The sequence below is a fragment of the Juglans regia genome, chromosome 14 (assembly GCF_001411555.2).
Source record: "Juglans regia cultivar Chandler chromosome 14, Walnut 2.0, whole genome shotgun sequence".
NCBI classification, from domain to species: Eukaryota; Viridiplantae; Streptophyta; class Magnoliopsida; order Fagales; family Juglandaceae; genus Juglans; species Juglans regia.
In genome coordinates, this window is record NC_049914.1 from 3170235 (window position 1) to 3196932 (window position 26698).

Below are 26698 nucleotides of genomic sequence, written 5' to 3' on the forward strand. Positions count from 1 at the left end.
AAATATAAATATTGAAACCCCCTCCTTTCCCTCTCTCTTTCTTCAGAGAGAACCCTAGCCCTCTCCCTCTCTCTGTGCCTCTGTAACTTTGAAAATAAGCTTTTGACCTTTTTCATCATCGTATCGTACGGTTCTCTGCGAGTTTGGTACTTCAAGTTATACACCTGATCGAATACTCTGCGTTTTTTCTACTGGTCATCATAAAACCACTGTAATTTGGAAACCCAGTGCTCGATGGCGGAGACGACGACTACTACTACTCTCTCCTGCGCTCGATGTGGCAACCCTGCGCATCTTCAGTATGTTTTTTTTTCGCTTTTCTGTTTTCTCAACTGAAAAAAAGATTAAAGATTATCTCTTTCTCTGTCTTTCTTGATCAAATGTGATTCTGTTGCTATAATAAGTATTTAGCTGAATTACCTATCGAAAATAAGTATTTCGCTGAATTACTGTTATTAGAGAGAATTGATAGAAAGTGAGGATGTTAATGAAAAAGTCTAAAAATTGATTGAAACTTATCCGTTTGTGGTTTCTATGGTAGTGCTGAAGAAGATACGTAGAGAAACTTGAAAAGTAAGCTATTTGCACATATAACGCACGAACGTTTTGCTCAACCTTAGCTTCATGGCTGTACCAGAGCTGGTTTAGGATGGTCTGTTAATTTTCTTGATGTTGTTGAATGTTCGCCTCACTGTCTAGGATCCAATTTGTTTCGTTTGTAGGTGTCCCAAGTGCATGGAATTAAAGCTTCCTCGTGAAGGTGCTTCTTTCTGGTTTGTAACCTTTCCCTGCTTCGTGTTATCAACTTGGACAAATATATGCATTATGTATTTGATATTACTGCTTGAGGAAACAGGCAGAATGGTTCGTGCCCTAGGCTATCAAGGAGATATTTCTAGAACACATTATGTGTACTAAATTTCATACATACTGTGTGGACACAAGGAGAATGATTTCTTTTTAACTTCTTTCATCATAGTTCGCACATTGTGCTTTGGATGGCAACTTGAATTGTATTTGGTCTTTGAAATTTGGAGTGAGCTATGCTTTTTTATTTTTTCCAGTTCTCGTATGATTTATTTCTTGACAGCACTCAGGATTGTTTCAAGGCTTCTTGGAGCTCTCATAAATCAGTGCATTTGAAGGCAAAGCTGTCCTCACTCGGGACAGGTACTCCGCATGAACAAAATTCAGACTTACTTAATGAAGGTTGGCTATATTGCTTGAAGAAAGGACAGGCTCGAACACCAAAACTTCCCCATTTTGATTGGACTGGGTATTACTCAAGGATTTTTGCTGCTTCATATTGACATATCTTACCTTTCTGTTTATCTTAGTCAGACATTTATGTCTGATGGTTTTAATTTAGATATTTCTTCTTTTTTGGCCTCTGCAGGACCTTTGGTACATTCCTATGCCTCCTCATTCTCTTCTTCCTATTCATATTTTTTTCTTTTTTTTTTTTAGGGGGAAAATGTAACGCCCCAATGGAAAGTCCAAACCATATGTCTTATATTTTAAAATGACTAGTTACTGATACAATTGGAGTCCCATTGAAACCTTATAAAGAGCAATAATTTCTCATTCCCAAACAATATGAGATCCTATACACCACCTACCCTTATCCTTGTCATATGGAGTGTCACAATCTACCATTTGTAATACTCAAATGGAAGGCCCAAACCACACGATTTATACTCTAAAAGGACTAGTTAATAATGCAATTGGAGTCCCATTGGAACCTTATAAGGAGCAAGAACTTCTGATTCACAAGCAATATGAGATCTCATACACCATATACTCCTATCATATGGGGTATAACAGGGGATCTCTCTTTCTCAATGATGAAAATCTTTTGTAGAAATATTCAGGGCTACAAATGCAATATTAGGAATAGACATAAGATTTCCTTGATTGATTTACAATAGAGCAATGCTACGTACAGTCCCCCAATGGGGACTGCATTGCAAGCCTAGTTAATTTTGTCTTTAAATTTTTTCAAAATTACAATAAAATCCTTATAAAAATGGTAATTTTTTTTAATGAAGGGCTTGCACATGCAGTCCCCAAATAGTGACTGCAAATAGAATTTTTCTTTAAAATATTAGGACTCATATCAACCATCTGCCCGATTAATAATATTGGGGAAAAAGCATAGAAAATTGTGCCATCATGTGAGATTGGTTGAAGATGGAAAAGTATGCATGTAGCAAAAACAATCTTGAATAAGGGAAGAACCAGCTCGGAGCTAATCTTTTATTGGGGCCGTGTTCTTATTATGAACCTTATTGGTAGTCAGTGGACTTTCCCACCCTAATATCTTTTATGAGTATATGTTTTTTCTAATAAGTATGATTTTTTCTAGCTTTAACCCTAGGGGTTGGCTCAAGTGCTAAAAGTCTTGGTCTTGGTGGTATGCTTCCTCTAGGTCTGAGGTTCAAATCCTCTTGCGTGCAAATAATTTCTAAGGGCCATTGGACTAGGGGAACTTCTTTTTGAATTACTCGAGGTGCACTTGTGGGAAACTCCTTGTCGAGGGCCTGTGCACTCCTGAAATTAGTTGGGACTTTGTTCTAAGACACTCGTACCAATCAAAAAAAAATTTTCTAGCTTCTATCATTTTCTTGATGCTTGTTGCTTTGCATATTAATTTCTTTTTATTGTCAAACCACGATTACCATCTGTTCTTATTCAGGACGCTAAGGCCATATCCAATAGGTGGTAGACGTGCTGTACCAGCCCATATTGAGCATCCTGACTGGGCAGTTGATGTGAGTTATTTTTACTTATTCTGTAGTTGGAATCATTTGTTTTTTGACATGTCTTTATCAGTTTCTATACACGTGTGTTCTGGTCTTTCACTAATGCATTTTCAATCAACAAATATGGATACACTGAAAAATTTTAAATGGACATTGTCTTTACTGACTTATCAAAAAAGAAATATGCTTAAGCTATGTTGTTGTTGTTCTCTTCTCGCAAAAGTTCTGAGGAACAGTCCTCTCTATTTCTCTCTCTCACATCTATGGTGTCTGATGTAGTTTTCATGCGACTTTCCTCGCCATTTAACTTGTAGGGTATCCCAAAAATTGAGCCCAATAGTGATCTGCAGCATGTTGTTGAGGTACACGTGCACTCACTCTTTCAGTGTTGTCTAGTTATGGCTATAATTTGGGCCTCTTTCCTTTTTCTTTTTCTTTTCTAATTGATGTATTTGTTTTGAAGATCAAAACCGTGGACCAAATTGAGAGAATGAGAGAGACTTGCAAAGTAAGTTCTATTTGTAAGTTTATGTTATAAGAGGAGCAGGTTCTATAATTCAAGCAATTATTGTATGACGTCTCATTCTTTCATCCGTGGTCTTCCTTTAACTATGCGTTAATTGCCAACTGTATGCACATATAGTAACATATTATGCTGCATGCTCTTACTCATGGTACAGTGGTTTCGCATGATCTCTAGTGTTTTGCAGAGGGCAGGATAGTGAATCTGGTAACACTGGCTCATCTAAGGCTATCCTAGGAAGATGATTTTTTCAAAAATTCTTGAACATTGTTCATAAGTTTTCACTTTTTATTTTTAATTTTCCCTTGGGTTTCTTCTGTTGCTGATTCTATTTGTGAGTATAGTCGATGATTTTTTTGGATAGTTAGAGTATACTCGATGATTTGACTAAAAATAATTAAAGAGCCTATATTGAAAACACAAATTCAATATTTTCTGTGAAAATAATAATGCTCCTTGTTGTAGTTGTCTACATTTTTTTTTGGTACTTCTTAGGCAATGTTTGGGATGGAACCGGTGTAAATTTAGTAAGTTCTGTTCATTGGCATAGATTCTGAAGTTCCTGTTTTACAACCATTACTCTCAGATTGCAAGGGAAGTTCTAGATGCAGCTGCTCATGTAATTCGACCTGGCGTGACAACTGATGAGATCGATCAGGTGGTTCATGATGCAACTATTGCAGCTGGTATGGGTTTTCCATTCTCCAGAATATAGTAATACTTACTAAGTCTTATTCCTGTTTTCTTTGTAAGTAATTAATAAGCGCAAAAGGCACAACTTCAGCACACATGGAGTTCATAAGAGAGAATTTTATTCCTTTTTTAAACTCTTGAATCAAATTTTACATTTAAGCGTGCAATATATGACCAGGTGGGTTGATTTAGGACAGGTTTGGGGGGTGAGATGAGAATTTTGTGTTTTGTTTTAGTGTTTAAAATATTATGTTTTAGTATATTATTGTATTGGGATTTGAAAAAGTTGAATTGGGATTTGAAAAAGTTGAATTGTTTATTATATTTTGTATGGGGATTTGAAAAAGTTGAATTGTTTATTATATTTTGTATGGGGATTTGAAAAATGTGTAATGATGAGATGAGATGAGAATTTTGTGTCTCATCCCACCCCCCAAACCTGTCCTTAGTGATGAAGAATCAAGGGGAATAGGGAGCAATCTGTAATGGCCTAGATTCCACATGACGAGAGTCCAATAAACTTGTTTGTCTCTTGAATTGAGTTTGCTGTTGTTACGTTTAAACTTTTTGCTGATTAGACACTAATTTGTTTGTACCATATTTGTCAGTGTGAGTACCCAGAGATCAACACATGGGATTAGGTTACTGGCTATTTTTCACAGTTCAGTTTTTTTTAAATATATATATATATATATGTATGTATGTATGATAAGAAAAAGGGGGGGAAAAGAAAGAAAAGATCGGCATGAGTATAAAAGTTTTGGTAGAAAGGAACAAAAAAATGATTTAGGCCTCGTTTGGATAGTCAAATGAGATGAGATGAGAAATCTGTGAATAGTAGTGAAACAGTTTGAGTTAAGATTTTTATTGGGTTTCGAAAAAGGAAAGAAAAAATTGAATAAAAATATTATAAAGTTAAAATATTGTTAAATATAATTTTTTAATATAATTTTTGTTTTGGAATTTGAAAAATTTTAATTGATTTTTGTGTTTTATATGGAAGTTTGAGAAAGTTGTAATGATTTGATGAATAAGTATGAATGAGAAATTGAAAAGTGTTTGTGTTTAAGTGTTTAGATGTTGAGATGAGATGGAATGAGATGAGATCAACTGCGTATCCAAATGGGGCCTTAGCCTAATGTATTGCACTCATTGCCATAGTAACAGAAATGGGTTTAATACATGGTGGCAGCAAACATTTGAACTTTTGAAACACTTATGCACATCACTTACTCTCTAGAATTGGTTGAGCCAATGGGTCTTGGAGGGGTGTTATGCGAAACCCATCAATTTTACTGAAGTTTTCCTGGTTTTAACTTGTTTTCTTGCTTGTCTTATATTTTAGTTGTAGCAAACCAGAAAATTGTGTCTATGTTACTTACTCCAATTGCCATGCTGGTCCACTTATGGTAAACTGTGGTTTTCATGGGGTACAGTGACACATGATGCTGTGTCAGTGCATTTGATCTGTGTTAGACACTGATATCTGCTTGCGTCTGCCATATTCTTGTCAGTTTTCATTTCTAAATCACTGATCAAAAAAGTTTTCATTTCTTAATTAACCATCGGGGGTGCTTATTGGTTTCCATGAACTTATTTTCTATGGTGGTTTGAATTAGAAGAAAGACAGTACTTATACCACTTTAAAGGGTTTTTTATGCATGTTTGGAGAAATATATATTAAGGTAAGATTCTAAAGAGAAACTGAGGGTAGCTATTCTTTCTTATACTCTGCTAATCATGTTAAACCATATGCCTTAATGTGATTTGTTTATTTACATGGCCATTGGTGATGCTGTATCTTCAGCTTTTTTGAGTTCTAGATCATGGCAGCATGCATTTCTAGCCTATAATTAATAAATTGTGCTTTCTTGAAATTCTACTTCAATGCAGGAGGATATCCATCTCCTCTCAATTATCATTTCTTCCCCAAGTCTTGCTGCACGTAGGTACTTCTATGTGTATTTTTTTTTTAACTTTTCTTGAGATGGTATGGTATTGATCAGGTATATCTGCTTCTACCTGTCTCTTTGTTGCAGGTCAGTTAATGAAGTAATTTGCCATGGAATTCCAGATGCTAGGTATTTTGTCAAACCAATTCCTTAAAAAATTGGGTTATTGTCCTTTTTTAGTCATGAGTTACTTCATGTACATTGTTAGCTCTGCCACTCTCTCCAAACCAAAGTTTGAACACTATTCTCGATTCTTTGCTTCAGATATGTTTTCGTTTTGGGTTATCAGATTATGCTATAATTCTAAATTAAAACATCAATAATTTAAGTAGTCCGACAGCTAAAGGTTTAGAGCTTTTAGTCAGCAGTGATAACTTCTAGGATTTCAGGTATGGGCTACGTGTTATATAAGTCACCTCATTTTCTATTCCATTTAGAGTGATTCTAGTTGGATCCGAGAACTGGGCTTTTGCCTGTACTTTCCTTTTGTGTGATCTAATGAGCCATGATTATGTTAATATAATGAGTTCTGCAAGTTATTAATATTTTTGTTTTCATTATCTATAAACGTCAAGGTTAATCCTGGAGAAAACTATCCTCACCAGATACCATTCTATTTGCTGCAGGGCATTAGAGGATGGTGATATTGTTAATGTGGATGTGACTGTGTACTACAAAGGTGTTCATGGTATGAAGCTTTTTACTTGTATTATGAATTTCTATATTTCCAAAGAAGCTCCTTTTTTAACCAATGGTTTGTTCATCATGTAGGTGATCTCAATGAAACGTACTTTGTGGGTAATGTTGATGAAGAGTCTCAACGGCTGGTCCGGTGTACATATGAGTGCTTGGAGAAAGCAATATCTATTGGTATGTGTTGGATATGTCAGTTAAGTGATCTCTGAACCGTATGTGACCTCTCTGATGATTGAGTTTGTAGTGCTGTTTTGGTTGGTGACCCTAGTACTTAAAACCAATGAAAGCACACTGCATTGACCAGTATCGGTTAGCTTCTCACATTTTGGTGGCACCGTGCGGACTCTGATGATGTGTTTAAAAGTTTATTTATTTATACTTGACATTGCTACCTTTAATTATTTGGTTGAAGTTAACCTTGTGATTTTTCACAATAATATCTGCCCCATATGTGCATTGCACTGGCAGATCACTTCTTCTTCTTTTTTTGATAGGTAATCAAGAAGTTTTATTCATAGAAATAGGCAAAGTCCAAGTACACGGAGTATGCATGAGTCACTGGCAGATCACTTCTATGGATGGGATAGTGCAAATTGTCCTTGTTCTGGATATACCTCTAGTTTGCAGAGTGTTAAAATGTCACTATCATGCTTTATTGAAATCTTCCTGTTTTATCTGAAATTTGCAGAATTTATTGTAGTATAATAATTTGAAGACTTTCAATCTTGTATCGAGTTTTAAGGACTTGAAATATAAAATTTGTTTTCTTCTTTTTTTGTCAAATTCAGTGAAACCTGGAGTTCGATTCCGTGAAATTGGGGAGGTCATTAATCGTCATGCTTCAATGTCGGGGTTTTCTGTGGTAATGTTTAACACTGATCTGCAATTGTAAGCATCTTTCTTTCTATCATATGACTGATGGTCTTTGGAAATTCTTACTCTATTTCTGTTGCGCAAGTAGGTAAAATCATATTGTGGTCATGGTATTGGAGAGCTCTTTCATTGTGCACCCAATATTCCACACTATGGACGTATCCTAAATTAAGCTGTGGCTTTTTAAACCCAGCATTTTTTATAGTATTAAATTACTTCATTCTTTTCATGGGAAATTAATGGTGGAGTATAACAAGTGCACTCTTTGATAATACTGTGAAAAAAGTTCTATTACTTTTTGCTTGCCTCATTTATGCATCAGTGACCTTAACGCAAGCAGGAAATAAAGCCGTTGGTGTGATGAAGGCTGGACAAACCTTTACAATTGAACCAATGATCAACGCTGGTATTTGCATATTATTTAAATGTGTACTAGTTGAATTGATTATTTATCTGCTAGTGACATCTCAATAACTGTTCTGAATAGGGGTTTGGCGTGATCGGATGTGGCCTGATGGATGGACTGCTGTCGCTGCTGATGGCAAACGCAGTGCTCAGTTTGAGCACACCCTTTTGGTAACTGCACATTTCCAGCTTCTTTTGGCATTGTTATTGGGTTAAGTTGGTCCGAGTTACTGTAATTGGTTTGAAGTGGTCCTCGAAGCATATAATCTGAGACTACTACTAGACCACAGTCTCATTTCGATTTGGGTGCACTGCCCATATTTCTCCATGACCTCTCACCCTCTTTGAGAATATGCATACCTGTTAAACATGATCTTTGATAATTTATACTTAGCGTGTGATATTCCTGACTTCTTCTGAAGTCAGTCGTTCATCTTCGGAACCACTCACAACAATCCTTGAGAGGCCGTAGTTTAAGTTTGTAAATCAATTCCATTGTTTCGGTTGAAACTCTCGAACTCAGAAATGCTAGGAAGACAAGACAAAATGTGTTATTGTTTACATGGTAGGATGTTTACATGTCCATGGCTGATGCAAACTCTTGAAAAACTAGCCTGGAATATTCCGGTGATTGATCATTTGAAGTTAGCCCGATGTCCTGCACTATCTAGCTTAATTTTCAACATTGTTTCTATGATTTGAGTTATAAATTTGATTAACCTCTGAGCATATCAAGGAATTAAATGAACATTCAATACCATACATGCCGTGATTAGAATATTAAAAAAAAAAAAGTGCAATGCTATTTTTCACCTAAAATCACGTCATCCTTTGTCACACTTTGTGGTTTTATACGTCAGACACTTGGTAATCACTAGCATGTGCCATATAATAAGTATGACTGAGGATTATAAATTTAGGATATAGATCAGTATTTCTTTAAAAAAAATAAAAAAATTTGTTGCGTATGTAGATAAATCACCATTCACCATTGTCTCTGTATTAATGTTTATGACCTCAGTTATGCTTGAAGCTCTCGTAAGATATTGACCAGACATAACCGGTTGTGTTTGATTTAGCAAACGATATTTACTTTCCTTGTTATCCTCCTTTAGGTGACAGAGACCGGAGTCGAGGTTCTAACTGCGCGATTGCCTTCCTCCCCTCGTGTGTTTCCTTGGCTAAATGATGCATAACATCGGTGATTGTCTCTGAGGTGAAGCCAGATGATAGTGGATACAATACAAGCGAATCATATCCCAATGACACACACCATCCCTAAACTATCGCAAATCATTTGAGGACATATTACTTTTTACTTTTTCGCTAGTGATGTTTGCGACTGACTGCATAAATACCTTAAATTAATGCGAAAGGTGCAGAAGTGTGCTTTGGTGTTTCACATCTTGATGACCCTTCTTGCCCTTTTTTATTTTCTATACACATAATAGAACCTAAAAATGTTCCCAACATTTATGAAGTTTTTTTTTTAAATCTGAAGGGTCAAGATTCAAGCCACATTCTTTTTTACTCGGAGCTTAGAACAAATTAAGATAAGAAGCTCCCATGCATTAGATCAATGCAACAGATGCGACTAAATTCGTAATGAAACTCGAACTTCGTTGACTGTACTATGTAATTCCAAGATACCATGAGCTCAAATTTAGCTGTTCTTTAAATATTACCAGGAGAGTCGGAGACGTAGAGCCATTATCTAGTTAGTAGCTAGTGCGAGAGGTATTTGACGTGAATATATAAAATCTAAGAGAAAAGTGTCCCATCAAGTTCAAGTGTGAGGCTCTTCAAATATGAAGTGAGTTTTACAATATTTATTATTAATTATTTGTGTGACATCCTGCAAATTATATATGGTTCACTTCATTTATCTATTTCTCACTTAAAATCTTGAAATTCGGATAAAAATTAGAGGAAATATTCATTCAAAGTTTAGAGTTCCATGCCCATAGAAATTGGCACAAGCCAGGCAAGAATGATAAATTATTAAATATTAATATTGGATGGTTATCCTCGATCATGAGTTGGCAACTGCAATACCAGTTAATGGCCAGCGAGAGCCGAAAACCCTATGTGACTCTGTGTCCCTATGAGAAATATATGATCTTAATGGATATTATATTGTCTATTTACAATCATAGAGTGTTAAGTTTTACGTACTTCTTTTAAAAATAGTAAGTAAATACGATATTTATATAAAAAATTAATTTTTTTAATCATAAACTTTACTCTTTTTCAAAAAAAATGCAAAGCGCTTGCACAACTCATAATTATATCTAGCCTTATTCTATATATTGTCAAACTCCATCTAATATACATTAGCTAACTTTGCCATTTATATTATCTTCTTGAAACGATAAACAAACATATATACCATTTATATAATTTTGTATATTCCAAAAAAATAAAAAAGTGAAATAGTTTCCGAATATTTAGTTTTTGCTTCAAATTAGTTACATACACACACACACACACACATATATATATATATACATCCAGTTGCATTTTTAACTAAATTTTCTTCTTTAGTTAATTAGTCCTTTTCTATTTTGAATAAGGTAGTTAGTAGTTATAAGGTGATCTGGCTTGAAACTAAAATAAGACCACCTTATAATGTATCCAGATGATCTGGTGTTGACCATCAAGCATGCATACAAGTAATAACAGCTAGCTAGAGATCAAGTGGATAAGAGTCATAAGATTGTAAAGCTGAAGTTTTTTTTTTTATTAATTGTTCTCTTTTCATTTTTTGTTATTTATTCATTCATTCATTTTAATTTTGGATTTTCTGTTTTGGTTTAATATTTATTTAAATTATATATAATCTAAGTTAATTTTGTAATTTGTTTAATTTTTAGTATTTTGGGCTCTTATTTTCATTCCTTGTTTTTAATTTTTGTTATTTTTTAGAAAATTCTTGGGACTTTATATAAATACTTTTTAGAGTTTTAATTTTTTTTTTTTTTTTAATAACATAACTAACATGGAACTAAAATGACGTCACTAATCAACTTCTGATTGGTTACAAGCATACTCGGCAACACGCATGTGGTAATTAGATCAAAAACCAATAGAAATTGCAAAATAAACATGAATCAATATTTTTAATACAGAATCAATTCCAAAATCATCAGCCTATACATAACAAATCGCCATAAATTAATTGCATCGACAAGTGAGCCATATTTTCCTCGACATGGGATATTCATAATTAATGAGGCCAATTAATATTTGATTCTTTTTTCTCGTGCGTAGTGTATTTAACGTAGTATATATGATCACGATCCCGCACAAAACCCAAAAGTAAAACAGAAGTGATATAGTATAGATGGTTTATATAAAATTAAATTTATTAAATTTATTTTAAAATAAAAATAATTTAATAATTTAATATGTCATTTTATAAATTTATCATATCGTTAAAGAATTTCACAAAATAAAATCTCCCCGCATTCTATGAACTAAAGAAAGAAAGAAGTAAGCAGATTATTGAAAAGGTCAATATGCTAATAATAACACACCAACGTATTTGGATTTCAAATTGTATATATATAGGAATAGGATGTACCTTGTCTTTCATGCACTGCTTCGGCTCTCCTCTGAATTAACATGGACATGGCCATTCCAGCCCCAAGATCTCGAGCTCTACGTACTCTTTCATGGCTGCTGCTTATTTCTCTCTGCATTACGCTTAGCGATTCTGCTTCACTACAGGGAAGTCGACCAAGGCTGGGTGTTCGACGAGGGCACAACAAGCAAAAAGGCGATCTCTTCGGCCAATCTCTTGCGGCCAGCTTCGATTATGTTAATCATGATTATCAAACTTTCTATTACGACCAAACGCTGGATCACTTCAATTATCAGCCGCAAAGTTACGCTACTTTCCAGCAAAGATACGTTGTGAACTTTAAGCATTGGCGTGGGGCTCATGCGGCCGCCCCCATACTTGTATACCTTGGCGATGAGGCTACCATCGAAGAAGATGTTGGTGCCATAGGATTCATGTTGGATAATGTTGGCCCTTTGGGTGCTTTGGAGGTTTACATTGAGGTAATTCTTAGTACGTACGTACGTAGAAATTAAGATGATCTACTAATTAACGGCAAATATTAATACGTACATATATATATATATACACACACACACACACAGATAGTTCGTCTTATTTTTATTTCATATTGAATCATTTCTTATGATGGCAAGTCTGTCGAATTCACCATATAAGATGAAAACGGAATATTAATTAATAGTGTAATATATAAATATAGCATTAATGCTAAAAAAATATTATAAACATAATTCAAGATCTAAAATTCTTACAAATTACAACAAGTTTTTTCCACATTAAACCAAAAAAATTAATATGTTCAGTGTTAATTAGAAAAATATGAGATTCTTGTAGGGAATTAATTGAACAAAATAAAAAAGAACAAAAGATAATAAAGAAAGATTACTTGCCATGATTTCTTAATATATATAAAATTTTAATTTTAGGGTTATATTTCGAATTTGAAGATAAACCAAAACTATACGTACGTGCTTTGAACTTTTGTGCAGCATCGCTTCTACGGAAAGTCGATACCATTTGGACTGCCAAGAGAAGAAGCATGGAAAAATGCCACCCTTCGAGGGTACTTCAACTCTGCCCAAGCTCTTGCAGATCATGCAGAAATAATCCTGCACTTGAAGAAAAATTTATCAGCTGAGGCATCTCCAGTTATAGTTTGCGGAGGCTCTTATGGTGGAAGTGAGTCATTTATATATATATTTGCAGATATTGAATCTCACTTGATCATCACTACTTCATACCTAAATCTCATGATCACTTCTTAATCTCTCAGCTTTTTTTTTTTTTTTGGCTCGATCTAACAGTGCTTGCGGCGTGGTTCCGCCTAAAATATCCGCACATTGCCATCGGAGCATTAGCCTCTTCAGCCCCCATTCTGTACTTCGATAACCTTACGCCATCGAATGCATATTATACCACTGTCACGGACGACTTTAAGGTGATCATAATCAAAGCCTTTTTATGCATGCCTAGCTCGATTGATCTGTTAATTAGTTCGAAATCTATCTCATAATATGACTGAAGGTAGCTTCGTTCGTGTGAACCCTATATGGGTATTAATGCATGCAGGAAGCTAGCGTTAGCTGCTACAATACCATAAAGCAATCATGGGCTGAGATCACTAAAATTGCCGCCAAGCCCAATGGTCTTTCCATCCTCAGCAACAAATTCAATACTTGCAAGTAATAAAGCTGATTTCTTTGCTAACCTTGATTATGATATTAATGGCGATATTTCATTGGAAAACCCTTTTTTTTTTCGAGGAAAAAGAGTTATTGCTTTCATCTCATAATAATTCACACTTGAATTAAGAAAGTTCTCGACTATATATTAATGCTCGATCTTTATTTGACGTGATCAGGCCATTGAAGAATCGAACCGAACTACTTGATTACTTAGTCAACCTGTATTCAGTCTCGGCTCAGTATGATAGCCCTCCAGATTATCCGGTGAATAGAGTCTGCAAGGGTATTGACAATGGATCCCAAGGAACCGACATTCTTGGCCGAATTGTCTCTGGAATTGTTGCTTTTGGAGGAGGACAAAAGAAGAAGTGCAATGACTTGGCAGACTTCTATTCTTCAGAAACACTTGGCGGTTGGGACTGGCAGGTTATTATTATATGCACATACTCTTATCATTATTTGTTATCAGTAATTAAGTTACAATTCACAAAATCACAGGTCAACTAGAGAAGCACATGAGATTCAACATTTTAAAAAAAAACTTCATTTTCATCCTCTTCTTGTCTTCAGACATGTAGTGAATTGGTCCAACCGATTGGCTGTGGCGCAAATGACACTATGTTTTATGCTCAACCATTTTATTTCAACGAGTATAAAGATTACTGCGTAAAAAAGTTTGGAGTTGTCCCGAGGCCCCATTGGATCACAACTCACTACGGTGGTCATGTAGGGTTTCTCTCTCTCTCTCTCTCTCTCTCTCTCTCTCTGTGCATGAATTTGTTGTGTAACGTGTAAGCGATTAAAAAATAATGTACATTTTAATTAATTCTGTTCCTTGATTGTGAAATTGCAGAATATAAAAATGGTTCTCAAGAAGTTTGGTAGCAACATCATCTTTTCCAACGGCCTTCGTGACCCCTTTAGCAGAGCCGGGTAATGACTTCCAAATATATATACACACGCACGCACATACACATGATACACACACGACCCAAAGAAGAATTTCATCAAAACATTCACTCTTTTTGATATATCGATCCTAATATTGGGTATTTTAGTTGCCAGCTTGTGCTTATAATTAATAATCTTTTTATCTGCTTATAATTTAGGGTATTGGAAAACATATCGGACAGCATAGTTGCCTTGTATACTAAAGAAGGTACATATATACACGATCAATTTCAGATGATGATTAATTTCAGATAATTAAATCACTTAAAAATCATGAATTGCGTTTCCAATTTTTAATGACGAAAAGTTGATTCTGCAATCAGGATCTCATTGCTTAGACATAATGTCTTCAACAAAAGATGCCCCAGATTGGTTGGTCGCGCAGCGAAAGAAAGAGGCTGAGATCATCAATGGGTGGATTCACAAGTACTATGAAGATTTGCACATGATCAGTTCATCATCATGATAATGTACGTACGCACATGCAGTTATCTCATGTTAATTAGTCTTTTAGTATCGACCAAATTAAACTGGTAAATACATTAATGACAGAGCAAACTTTCACTTATATTTAAAGATGAGATTTTTTTTCCCAGAAAGATTTCATTTATTAAAAAATCATTGCTTCATGTAGTGGTGGAGAATTAATACTTCGATGCATTTATATTAATGCTAGATTTCGACATATGGGATCCGGCTGGGTGGGCCGGTCGGATCGCATGAAACACCATTAATGACGTTGTTTCTACTTTCAATTTACGAGTTTTTTTTTGGTCAAGATCTTAAATTTGAAGTCGTGGTTGAGTGGAAAAGTCTGTTTTCTTTCTTCAAAGTACTTTTTTTCCTTTGAGTTTTTAATTTGCAGACAGTTCCTAGGTCACTTTCTAATGCTTTTCAATTTTTGGATATTTTTAAAAGAGTTTATCGGGTAAAGATGATCAGTACTTCCTTCTACCGATCAACCACCTATATATATATATGTAACTGTTTCTAAGCATGTAATTCTCAAGATCCAAAAGAAGCACTAAAGAATCATTAAACATGGTCTCTCTGAAATTGTATATATGGAAACCTGCAACAAAAGAAACCGAGACTGGTTGAGCTTGCGCGCAGAGAAAGAAATTAGAAATTACTGCCTGTCGTCTATTAACTCAAGTTCCGATGGATCACGTAACAGATCAAGCAGAATATTCTGAAGCAACTAAAAATCAGGCCAAGTCTCAAATTGCGGAGAAGACATAGCAAGAATCCTGGTCCTTTGTTTTCGTTTCTGTTACATGCCTTTATAACGTCATTTTGAATGTAACTTCAAGTAGAGCCTGTTACTCACAATTGTATTTTATATGAGTACTTCTATTCATCTACTTCTTTCTCTCGTACACCATACGAAGCGTCATGTGGTTTTTTCTTTTTCTTTTTTTCTTTTCTTTTCTTTTTTTTTGGAGTTAAACGTGCCTAATTTAGATAAACTTAAATAGTGTAAAATTATACCCAAATAATCCGTTTTGAATTTTTTTCCCTCCCCTCCCCCCCACGCCCACGTTCTTCCTTCTCTAGCGGCATCTTCTTCCTCTGCCAGCGGCCTCTTCACGTTCGCCACCGTTTTGGGACCGTCGACGAGAACCTAGCCACGACCAACCCACTGCCACGTCAGCTCGCATCCATGAATATGCGCCTCCAGTTATCACCTGCGACCACAAAATTGCTCGTGAAATCTTGACTTCTTCCCATTTTGCCAACCATCCTATTAAGCAATCTGCAAAAGCCTTGATGTTCAACCGAGCCATAGGGTTTGCACCAAACGGAGATTACTGGCGGCTCCTGAGGAGGATTTCTTCAACCCACCTGAGGAGGATTGCTGCCCATAAAATTGGATGCCAAATGGATTGCGACAACATGTTGCGTGCCATCGCCAAAGAGCAATCACTTCAAGGTGTTGTTTTCTTACGAAACTACCTTCAAGATGCGGTGCTTGACAACATTATGAGCATCGTATTTGGAAAAAACATACAATCTGATGTGCAATAGCGCTAAGGCTAAAGAGTTGCAAGAGATTGTCAGAGAAGGGTTTGAGTAGGTGCTTTTAATTGGTCTAATTATCTCCTATGGCTCAACTACATTTACGACCCTTTTCATATCAGCGAAAGCTGCTCAACGCTTGTTCCCCGTGTCAGAAAGCTTGTGAAGAAACTAATAGATGAGCATCGGCATGTTGAGTACTCAAGCAAGTTCTCTGATAACTCAGATTTTGTTCATGTTCTACTCTCTTTGGAAGGAGATGAGAAACTTGAAGAAGATGACATGATTGCAGTCTTATGTGTTTGTAATGGAGTTTTTTTATCTTGTGAATTTCTCTTATCTCTAAATGGAGGTTGTGGTAGTCTCGAGATTCATGGAGGGAGAGGCTTGAGAGAGGTAGAAGTTGATTTTTGTGTGAGTTGATTCAGGAAGGGAGGGGTGAGAGAGGATTCTTGGGGAGGGAAAGTCAAGATTTAGGAGACGAGAGAGGGAAATCTATTTCGGGGAGGGAGAGAAACGAATTGGACCGGAGGAAAAAGGTGGACCGATTTGTCACGTAAGTTTCGTGTGGCGTGTGATCAGTAGACCGGACTATGAATAGATTTTTCCATTTTATATTCATACACTCTGTAAACAGTTTTAATCAATTGAAATACAGAGTTTATTTCAGCCTATCTGTTAGTAATATTCTACATGGAATCAATCAGAACGACTTGCGTCATTTGCTAAATTCTTCTTCTCTGCTCACGCCCATGCCCATTCTTTCTAAACTCTTTTCTCATCCAAATCCATAGACACCATGGCCGTCTCCACCAACTCTTCCTCTACTTCTGATAACACTCTCAACACTCTACCTATCTTCAATCCTTCCAGCAGCATCAATATCACTAAACTTACCCGCACCAATTTTTCAAATTGGAAAGCCACCATGCTTCCCTTTCTTAAAGGTCAAAAAGTCTTTGGGTACGTTGATGGTACCCTTCAAATTCCTGCAAAGGAACTCTCTAGTAGCGATGGAACCCTGCAACCCAACTCAGCCTTTGATCTCTAGGAAACCCAAGATAATCTTATTATCGGCTGTTTTAATGCTTCTCTCACTGATGAAGTACTCATGTAGGTAGCGCAGTGTAGTACTTCTCATGCAGTCTGGACCTCTCTCCACACGGCTTTTGCTACACAGTCAAAAGCCAAAGTCATCCAAGTTCGTTTGCAGCTTGACACTGCTCGAAAAACTACACAGTCTATTACAGACTATTTCATGTATGTCAAAAAACTTTCTGATGACCTCGCTATGGCAGGTCAGCTCAAGTGTGATGAGATCATCACATATCTTCTTACCGGTCTCAGACCCGAGTATGATTCTCTTATTACCACTGTCTCTGTTAAAGAAAATGTCACCTTAGAAGAGGTGTACTCTATGCTGTTAGTAATATTTTACATCGTCCATGCAAGGCATTTGGGTCTCGGATTGGAGCTAGAATTCTCTGTTCATTTCTTGTTTTCTACTTTCCTTCCAGTACATTGAGTAGAATGAGGACTTTTGTTGAGATTCCGGCCTCCTGTCCCTTAGACTTGCTTAATTCCTTCAGAATTTTAATGTAATGTTGCTTAAAGAGAAGAAAAAGAAAGGATAAAATGTAATTTTTCCCAGATATGATCAACACAAGATAAATGGCTGCACAATGTACATATTCATGAATATGCGAGTAATTCCCAACTCACTTCAATATCACGAATGGCTGATTTGTCTAAGAATCCGACTATCCAAGTCCTTGTTATTTATTGTGAATGATTTCTACAACCTCTAAGCCTAGGTTTGGTTTCACAAACTTTTGAAACCATCTCATTTCATTACATTTCATTTCATCTCATCTCAACATTCAAACACCATTCAAACACAAATATTTTTCAATTTTAAATTTTCAACTTTCTCATCTAATCATTACTTAATCATTACAACTTTTCCAAATTTCAAAACACGAAAAACAATTTAACTTTTTCAAATCCTAGAACAAAAATAATATTAAAAAATTATATTCTAACTCTCTTTTAATTTTATATTTTTTTATTGGATTTATTCTCTCTCATTTCCCAAAACCCCATAAAAATGTTAACTCAAACCATTTTACGACCATTCATAAATTATCTCACTAATATTTATAAATTTATCATCTCATCTATATAACCAAACGAGACCGTCTACAAATTTCATGCAAATGTTTTTTGAAAAAAAGTAGGTCCCACCATGCAAAACGGCAAAAGTGTAAAAAAAAGGTTACATTTTCTAGTTGGTCCCATTTTTTTACAAAAAAATCTGCACGAGATTTACACTTTAAACTTATACATACCTAGCATTATTTCTTTTATCGTTCATATATAAATAATAGTGTAAATTAATTTTAGAAAAACATTCATAAGTTTCTTTATCTTTCCATTCAATGAAAATTGTATTAATCATTCAACGATGATTTAAAATTTGTTCCAATGGAGGAGCCAGCCAAGATTTTAGAGTTTTCAATATCTCCATCCTTTTGTATTAATTTTCTTATAAATATATAATATCATTTGTCGAGAAACAATTAACTAAGAACGTTAATTGATATTAACAAAATGTTAAATATTGTCTTGAGAAATTCCATAAGAGAAAAGCTAGCTTATGCTCTCATGTTTAAGTTTGGTGTTCATTAAGAATCTTGTGCACGCATTCATGAATTAGGGCATTATTTTTGTTCGAGCTTTTGTAAAAACTAAATTGAAACAGCAGGTAATGAATTCTGACTCCGATTCCATTAAAGGACACCTCCTCCCTCTATAAAGTTTCAAAATAGTTTCAAAACCCATTTGACGTGTGACTTACCATTTAACAACCCAAAAAAAAAAAAAAATCCAATTAAATATAGTATTTGTCAGTGTCAAGTAAATTCAATTAAAAAAAAAAAGGAATTAGCCCAAAACAAAGGAATAAGCTATATTGTTATTTTTTCTTTTTTCTTCTTTCGTTGAAATACTTCATGACCTGCTTGTTACCGCGTTCAAATGACTAGTCTAAATCAATAATATCTGGAAGACTTAAAAAGCTAATAATCATGTATGTTGTTGCTGATGCTACTTCGTGCGAGACTGTATCCTCACATATCCAATGCTCCGAATGAACCCCAAACGGTTTGATCATCAGAAGATTGTGGATCTCCTATAACAGCATCAATATTAGGTCTTGTTGGTTGATTTCTAACAGGGACCTTCCAAAATGAATCAGAGTTCTGAAAGAATATGTAAAATGCAACAGCCGATGCCAAAAACATTCCTAAAAGTAGTGCATATATCTGCCACTCTGCATGTTTAGACAGAAATCGGAGTTAGAACTTAGCCGTGCCATATCCAAAACATTTAGAGAGAGAGAGAGAGAGAGAGAGAGAGACCTTTCCAATCTGCAGGAACATTTAGCTTAGTCATGACAGCTCCCCATTCAGTTGTAGTAGTAAGCACAACCCTGCAATACATCCCACCCACATAAAATGGAGTAGCCAAAACCAAAAGGAAAAAACCGTAAAGCATCTAGACTGATGACAATAGGCTTATTCCTAGAGAGTTTCCATGCAATATATCTCCTCCAAAATTAGTTATAAACGACTTTCTATTGCAATGAAGTCTCTTGATTTTGTTTTCTTTGAGATGACATGCTATGACCAAAATTAAAAAGAAATAATTAGAAAACTAGGACTATGAGAGAATGACTTAAACCTTCAGAATGAGAAAAACCATTGAAATGCGTGACAGTCACCAAACCATAAAATTGACAGAAAAAACTTGAGAAACCATCATGTTTGCCTAACTTTTGTTGTTGACAAAGCGAATGTCATCAAAGACCCTCAAACTTTAGCTTCTCTAGCCAAAGAACTCTGAACCAACTATTCATCAAGATCAATAAAAGAACAAACTAGAGTGATATATCTTTTTGATGGAAAGACAAAGGGCCCAAGTCATCTGTAATTCACTTGATTATGCTGCAGATATGTTGCTAATTCCATGAAGTTCTTTCCACCACCTCATGATCGTTGCTCTAAGAGACTTGAAGAGTGTTTAATTTCCTTTAGGTAAGGGACGCGTAACTACAGAAAATCCTATGGCTACAAAGATAGGGTAACTGGGTTTATAAACAGATCAGGATTCCTTGTTGATGAGCGCCACAAAGAAATAGATCTAAAGTACTTGCATAAACTACCAGATCTGGACCTGGGAAATTGACACTAAAGAATGGCCCACATCAACACAGCCATTGTTTGCAACTTTGTTGTCCTGGCAACACTCAAGTCAACATGGACCTCCAATTTGTCAAAAACTCAATAACATTGACAAAAAAAAAATTGATTGGCACCGGGTGTCCAGGAACAGCGTCCAATAACATTGACAAAAATTGTATTCAGATGCAACAAAAGTTCAACTGACCAAAATGGGGAAAAGGAAAACAGACAGAAGAACACTACAAGGTCATATTTTCAGTAAATCCCTTGTTTTTAAAGTAGCTATGACACTAACAGATCAAAGAGAGAGAGAGAGAGAGATGTATAAGATTGATAGCACTCCAGTGAGCTCTAAAGAAGTCCAGGCAGTGTAATTGAAGGTCAGAACTTTCAGGTAGTAGACAAAAATTGCTCATAACCAAAGCATCAGGACGCAACTGACACAGGTCATCCATAATATTTTTTTTTCAAAAAATGTGCTTCACATTCTTGGTGGAGCAAAATTAACGTTGGAGTTCTGAATTAGGATGAAGTAACCAAATAAAAACCTATGAAGCTTCATCTCTTTCATTGTGCCTAGTTTAAATCCTGGAAATGAAAAATAAAGGATAGACACCCCGAAAAAACAGGAAAAAAGTCCAACATTCTACACGCCAAGTAAAGTTATGATACAGAGCCCATTCAAAACTTTAAGCATATCATTTATCTGTGTTAACAATCTATTTGATGGACAAGGAAGAAATTTAGCTGGTTTCTTATTCGATTTCCATCTTATATAGCCCATCAAAAACATTAAGCAGATCATCAAGGGCCATTATATTGATTACTAAGAAGAGGATATATATATATATATATATATATTTAGCTCGACAAGTAAGGAAGAAACTTCTCCATCAATATTAAAAAACTAATAATAAAGTTTGATTGGTGGACCTTACCTTTCAGTGGGACAAAACTCTAGTACCGCAATAGATGCACCCAGGTGCAGCCTCTTACTATAGTGACTGATCTCCATTTTCTTTACCTCAGCCACACAGATATCTCCATCCTTGCTTCCCCTACAGGAAGAAAGATTTAACATATTATACGGAGAAATATCGTGAAGTTCTGCAATACAAATCTAAGAATAATTCTATTTAAAAGCCTTTACACCACACACCCTCCATGTGGCATAATTTGATTTCAAAGATAATTTTAAAATTTGAATCTTATAAATCAAATTATACCATGCAGATGGTGTTTGGTGTAAAGGCCTTCAAATAGCACTTCTCTCTAAGAATCAAAGCACCATTTTTCGTCCATGAAACACATAGAACTTATATTTCCTCTTTGTACACAGTGTACTTTACACTTAAACACATACTAAAGTACTTATATTTCCTCTCTCTCTCTCTCTCTCTCTCTCTCTCTCTCTCCATGAACCTATAAACACACACAATACCACAAATGCCCTTAATGATCCCTTCCTACCGGAAGTCCACTGATAAATTATTGCTAATTGCCAAAGCAAAAATATGTTAATAAATACATTCCTCAACAATATCATCACGACTTTTGAAGTCATGTACGGTATATGAACACCATTTTCATCATTGAAAATTTATGTTCCTATCAATAGAACCAGTTTGCAATAATACCACACAACACAACCACTTCCACCTGATCTAATAGTCAAGAACATTGATAGCTAAAAGGTTGGAAGGATATGGTAAGCATGTGCAGCTTCTCTCATTCTGTATCTTTCCTCTCTTTTAGCTATTCGCTTACTTTTTTTTGTGTATCCACTATCATCCTCTAACGAAAGAGAATAAAAAGTGGTGAGGTTTTGTAAAAAAAGCAATGGATGAAATCGTCTTTCTTTCTTAACATATTATGAGTGGTCTAGTTTTTCAATAAAATTGTTCCACGTGAATAGTTTCCTCTATAAAATAATATTGATGAAAGTGAATAATTATAAGCAATGTTGGAAGTGCAAACTCATATAACAGTAAAAGCAAGTTTCCTGCCCTGCAATTAACAGATGCCTAAGCCTAGTTACCAAATAGTTTTTTGTTTTATTTGTGATCAGTAAAAAAATACATACATATTTGGTAACTAGGATTAGCCATCTGATTTATCTGTGATCAGTAAAACAAATACAAAAAAATACATACATATTTGGTAACTAGGATTAGCCATCTGATTTATCTGTGATCAGTCAAACAAATACATGTATATTTGGTAACTAGGCTTAGGCATCTGTTTATTGTAAGGTCAAATCTAAACTAAACTCAATAATCAAGTCTAAATTACAAGGTTAAGTGCTTACAAAGCAAGATATTTCCCATCCAGGCTTGTGGACATGATAGAGGCAGGTTTTCTAAGCAGCCTCTTATGTCCAATTCTATTCCATGTACTTATGTCCCAGACTGCCGTTACGCACTTATCACCTGTTCATTTAATACAAGTACACTCTAAGTTGCTGAGAAATTAGGATAAAATATTTTGAACAAAAAACATGAGATCATTTACCTTGCTGAACAGTGCAGAATAAAAAAGGTTTTGTTCCATCCCTAGAAAACCGACATAATTCAATATTTTCATCCTGCAGGAAAGGGACATCAAATAAGGCACTATAATATAATCATCTCTGCATATTGCATAATACTACAACAGCATGTTAAATTTAATAAAGCATACCGAGTTCCGAGTCAAAGTAGTCAAGGGAACACCATCTTCCGTCTTCCATATTCTTGCTGAACCATCAGTAGACGTTGAAGCTAAAAACTCCGAGTCTAGGCTAGTATATGATAAACAAAAAAGGTTGAGAAATTCAGAATCTAGGCCCAATATATCTCCAACTCCCTTAAAAAAAATTAGCCAACAGTTAGAAAGGAAAAAAATATATATGTTCATAGACCATCAAATTATAAATCTATACCAATATATGAAGTCAGCATCTTCGGTTGGTCTCTTAACCATGAGTATTTTGCCTCTCAAGTAACATTTTTAAAGCAAAGAAAAGGGACTAAAATGACATTTTCCTAGAAATTCTCCTCCATTTATGAATAATTTCCTTTCAAATTTCAAATCCCACACACTCCTCCCTTTATAAAAACTAAATTCCCCCACACTCCTCCCTTTTAAAAAACACGTAAAAGATTAAGGCAATAGCCTCTTCCTAGAGATTAGTTTGGGCAAAACTATCAAGAAGGAAACTGTCCATAAATATGTAACCCAATCTAACCAAATGCATTATTAATTTGAGCATGTTTCGCATGGAACATTTGTAGTGTCTTGGTACGATTTAACTAACATTAAAAAATATATATTTGACAACTATACAGACGCAATACCAAAACGTATAAGCTTGAGTTACCTGAAGTCCATATCCCGTACAGATTTATGTGCTTTTGGTTCATCTAAAATAATGCGCAAGCTTGGCAACTCAAAGATTCTGAGATGCCCATCCTATATTTGATTGAGATGATATATATCAGAATACAAAAAACATTTTAAAATCAATAGTGCCAGAAAGCACATGATAATGATTGATTGGAATATGAGTCATTTACTCACCACCCCCCCAGTCGCAATTCTAGATCCATCAACACTAAAAGCTACGCATTTCTGTGGACCAACATCTTGGAGAGGAGATAGTTCCTTAGCCAACAGCCTTGCGTCTGATTCTCCACCATAAAACTCAAACAATCTGCATGTCATAAAAAACATTTGTTGAATGAATGGACAGATAGAAAGCCTCAATAAGAAAATGTCCTGAATGCCTTCCACTCAACACCCCCTTTCCCCCCGGGGGGTTCCAGTAGTTCATGCAGATCGTATTCAGAGGGTAACAATCATAATTTCTTTCCGCCAGCATCAGTTACAGGAAACAAAAACAAAAACAAATGAAGGGATATCACAAATTGTCAAAATTAATAACAAAGAGACTCACTTGCAGCCACCCATAGTGGTAGAGCAAACAATGTCTTCCCCGCTGGGGTGCACCGCAATTGAAACGAGATCGCCATCCACATGTTCCAGAACATAGGTGGTCTAAAGGAGGAACAAGAGAAAAACAAACAAACACCAAGTGAGATAAATCTCATAATTATGTTCCTCTGGTTGCTAAGAAAGTAAGGAAAACTGTTATTTAAACGAACATGAGAGCGACACTAATAAAGCTTATTAAATAATTTTAAAATGGCCGAGTTGAAATTAATAAACTCTTAATGAAAACAACTAGTTCGTTTTGGCCCTTTGGGAACCGCTTCAGTCAAAGACTTCGTTAAAAGCTCCCAATTAAGGAATTACCCCCAAAAAATTCAGAAAAACATCGAATATCTGTTTTCCATGCTTCCAGAAACGGAAATTGATTCACAAACTTGAAAACCGTTTAAATTTGGATTTTAGAGAGAGAGAGAGAGAGAGAGAGATACACACACATACCAGGGGAGAGGAAGAGAGAGAAGTGGTCTTGGGATCGAAGGAGAAGATCTCGAGCTGAGAAGGAGAGGCATCCCCAAGCCTCGACCTGCCCAGCACCACCAGATTCACTTTATCGGGCCTCCGAATCCACGAACCACACGTAACAGGACCCTGGTTCGACCCGCCACCGTCCATCGATCAAATTTTCGAGAGTGAAAGAGAGAAACCGTTGACGTTGCGGTTGGCAAACAGAGAGAAAAAATCAGAATACTGGTCTGAGTCTTTTATTTATTTTTGACAAAATTCATGTTCAATGTTTTTATAGCGGAAAGGTTCAGAGGAATTCTGTGCAGAGCACGATGCAAACCACGCCTGGATTTTCTATTTGTAATTAACCTGCTTTCAATTGGGAATATGGGTGGGTCCTGCTTTGGGAAACACCGTCGCACTAACATTGATAAGAAGAGGAACGTCAACTCTTATGCGACTTTGGGGGTTTTTAGCATATTCCGTATGGATCCCCGCAGCAGAGCTAAGAGCTTCGTTGAACTTGACGCTATCTACCGTGGACTCAAAATACTTTTTATATTTATGAAAAATAAGAATTATTTTAGATACAAATCCTCCGTTGGGCCTTCGTGCGCACGAAACGAAACGGTTCGTTTCATTTAAGAGCATTTCATCCATCTCATAAACAAAGCTCTCCTCTCACGTGCTAAGTGTCAACTACAAAAAGTGCCAAGTTGCCAACCCACCCACGCGCACGCACGCTCTGTCTCTCTATCTCTATTCTCTATGCAGATGATTTCCAAAGCCTCCACTGCCATGGTTGTCTTTCCTTGCTCCAGGGTCTCTCTTTCTTTCTTTTAACTCTTTTGTTTGTTTTGTATATTATTTTTTCACTTTTTGTTTAAATGTGTGCAGAGTTATAACACGCCAAATTTTCTTTTTCCTTTCTTTTAGGTTTTGATTGACTGTAATTTTGTGATCTTTTATGATGGAAAGTTATAATATGCTTCGAGATTTTCACTTTTTATTGGCAAACAATTTTACCCACTTGAGAAAATTACGATGTGAAGTGGAATTTATGAGCAGTAAAATGAATCGTATTACTTGAAGTTTTTCCTTTTCTGTTGGGATAATATTTGTAAATTTTTAAGAAAATGACGATTGAGATTCTTGAGAACAGTTCGATTATTACGTGGTCGACGGTCAGTGGAGGAGAAAATGATGTCAAATGTGCCATACGGAGCTTAAAAAGTGACCGACGGCATTGAAGTTTTACTCTGGGCTGTATTCTGGTAAGAATGAGAGAGAAAGGAAGATAATGTGAAGTGAGGGATATTTTTGGCATTTGAATAAAATTATAGGAAAATTACTTAAACACTCTCTTTGTGCGCACGCATGCCCCCAATAGAGACTGTATGTAGCATGTCTCTTTTTCATATTGTATTATGACCTACAGGTCGGTCGGGCTGTCCAGCTTCAAAAATAAGTCATCCAATGACAGCCCGCCACGTAAGTAGTTTAATCTACATCTCCTATACCTGCCAACAAAGGATCACAAAATACACAAGCTCTCCCCTCTCTCTCGTGCCCTCTTCGACAGACTCACAAACCCACCCTCCTAGAGCTCCATCGACGGACTCACATCGACCCTGCCAACTTCGACGGACTCACAAAACTTGCCCTCTTTGACGGACTCACAAACCCACCCGACTCCCCCAAAATCAGTAAAGAAATAACAAAATGAAAACGAAGAATAATAAGAAGTTGTGGAAAGAATTTAATAAATCCTACAAATTGTTACACTGAGGAGTTATCGACAAGAACATCGTTAAGCACATCATCCTCATTGTTTGCCATGGTGAATAGCTCCACATCCTTATATTCATCACTTGAAAAATC

The 26698-nt window shown here is 35.7% G+C and overlaps 3 protein-coding genes across 5 annotated transcripts; 2 read left to right on the forward strand and 1 right to left on the reverse strand.

The window, feature by feature from the left end:
- Positions 1-4: 4 nt before the first annotated feature.
- LOC109015661 (methionine aminopeptidase 1A) lies at positions 5-9314 on the forward strand. 2 transcript variants are annotated; one of them, XM_018998127.2, is made up of 16 exons: positions 5-299; positions 723-773; positions 1091-1276; positions 2696-2771; positions 3077-3124; positions 3226-3270; positions 3872-3971; positions 5872-5923; positions 6018-6059; positions 6557-6618; positions 6702-6800; positions 7415-7488; positions 7588-7657; positions 7840-7905; positions 7987-8075; positions 9020-9314. In XM_018998127.2, the coding sequence occupies exons 1-16, from the start codon at positions 235-237 to the stop codon at positions 9098-9100; spliced, it is 1206 nt and encodes a 401-aa protein (XP_018853672.1). In that variant the 5' UTR covers positions 5-234; the 3' UTR covers positions 9101-9314. The 2 variants fall into 2 exon arrangements, with proteins under 2 accessions (XP_018853672.1, XP_035541251.1); XM_035685358.1 differs by lacking the exon at positions 9020-9314 and having other exon boundaries at positions 26-299; positions 7840-7928; positions 7987-8079.
- A 2183-nt stretch (positions 9315-11497) lies between these two features.
- On the forward strand, positions 11498-15502 carry LOC109014913 (lysosomal Pro-X carboxypeptidase-like). 2 transcript variants are annotated; one of them, XM_035685357.1, is made up of 10 exons: positions 11498-11969; positions 12477-12666; positions 12792-12925; positions 13057-13169; positions 13349-13598; positions 13743-13898; positions 14026-14105; positions 14282-14331; positions 14447-14593; positions 15208-15502. In XM_035685357.1, the coding sequence occupies exons 1-9, from the start codon at positions 11529-11531 to the stop codon at positions 14587-14589; spliced, it is 1557 nt and encodes a 518-aa protein (XP_035541250.1). In that variant the 5' UTR covers positions 11498-11528; the 3' UTR covers positions 14590-14593; positions 15208-15502. The 2 variants fall into 2 exon arrangements, with proteins under 2 accessions (XP_035541250.1, XP_018852946.2); XM_018997401.2 differs by having other exon boundaries at positions 15301-15502.
- A 3583-nt stretch (positions 15503-19085) lies between these two features.
- LOC109015650 (SEC12-like protein 1) lies at positions 19086-25180 on the reverse strand. The gene is made up of 10 exons (XM_018998116.2): positions 24812-25180; positions 24318-24418; positions 23942-24074; positions 23742-23833; positions 23063-23162; positions 22895-22967; positions 22692-22812; positions 21322-21441; positions 19562-19632; positions 19086-19473 (listed from the first exon to the last, which is right to left on the reverse strand). Exons 1-10 carry the CDS (start codon positions 24983-24985, stop codon positions 19271-19273), a joined length of 1188 nt encoding a protein of 395 aa, XP_018853661.1. The 5' UTR covers positions 24986-25180; the 3' UTR covers positions 19086-19270.
- Positions 25181-26698: the final 1518 nt, after the last annotated feature.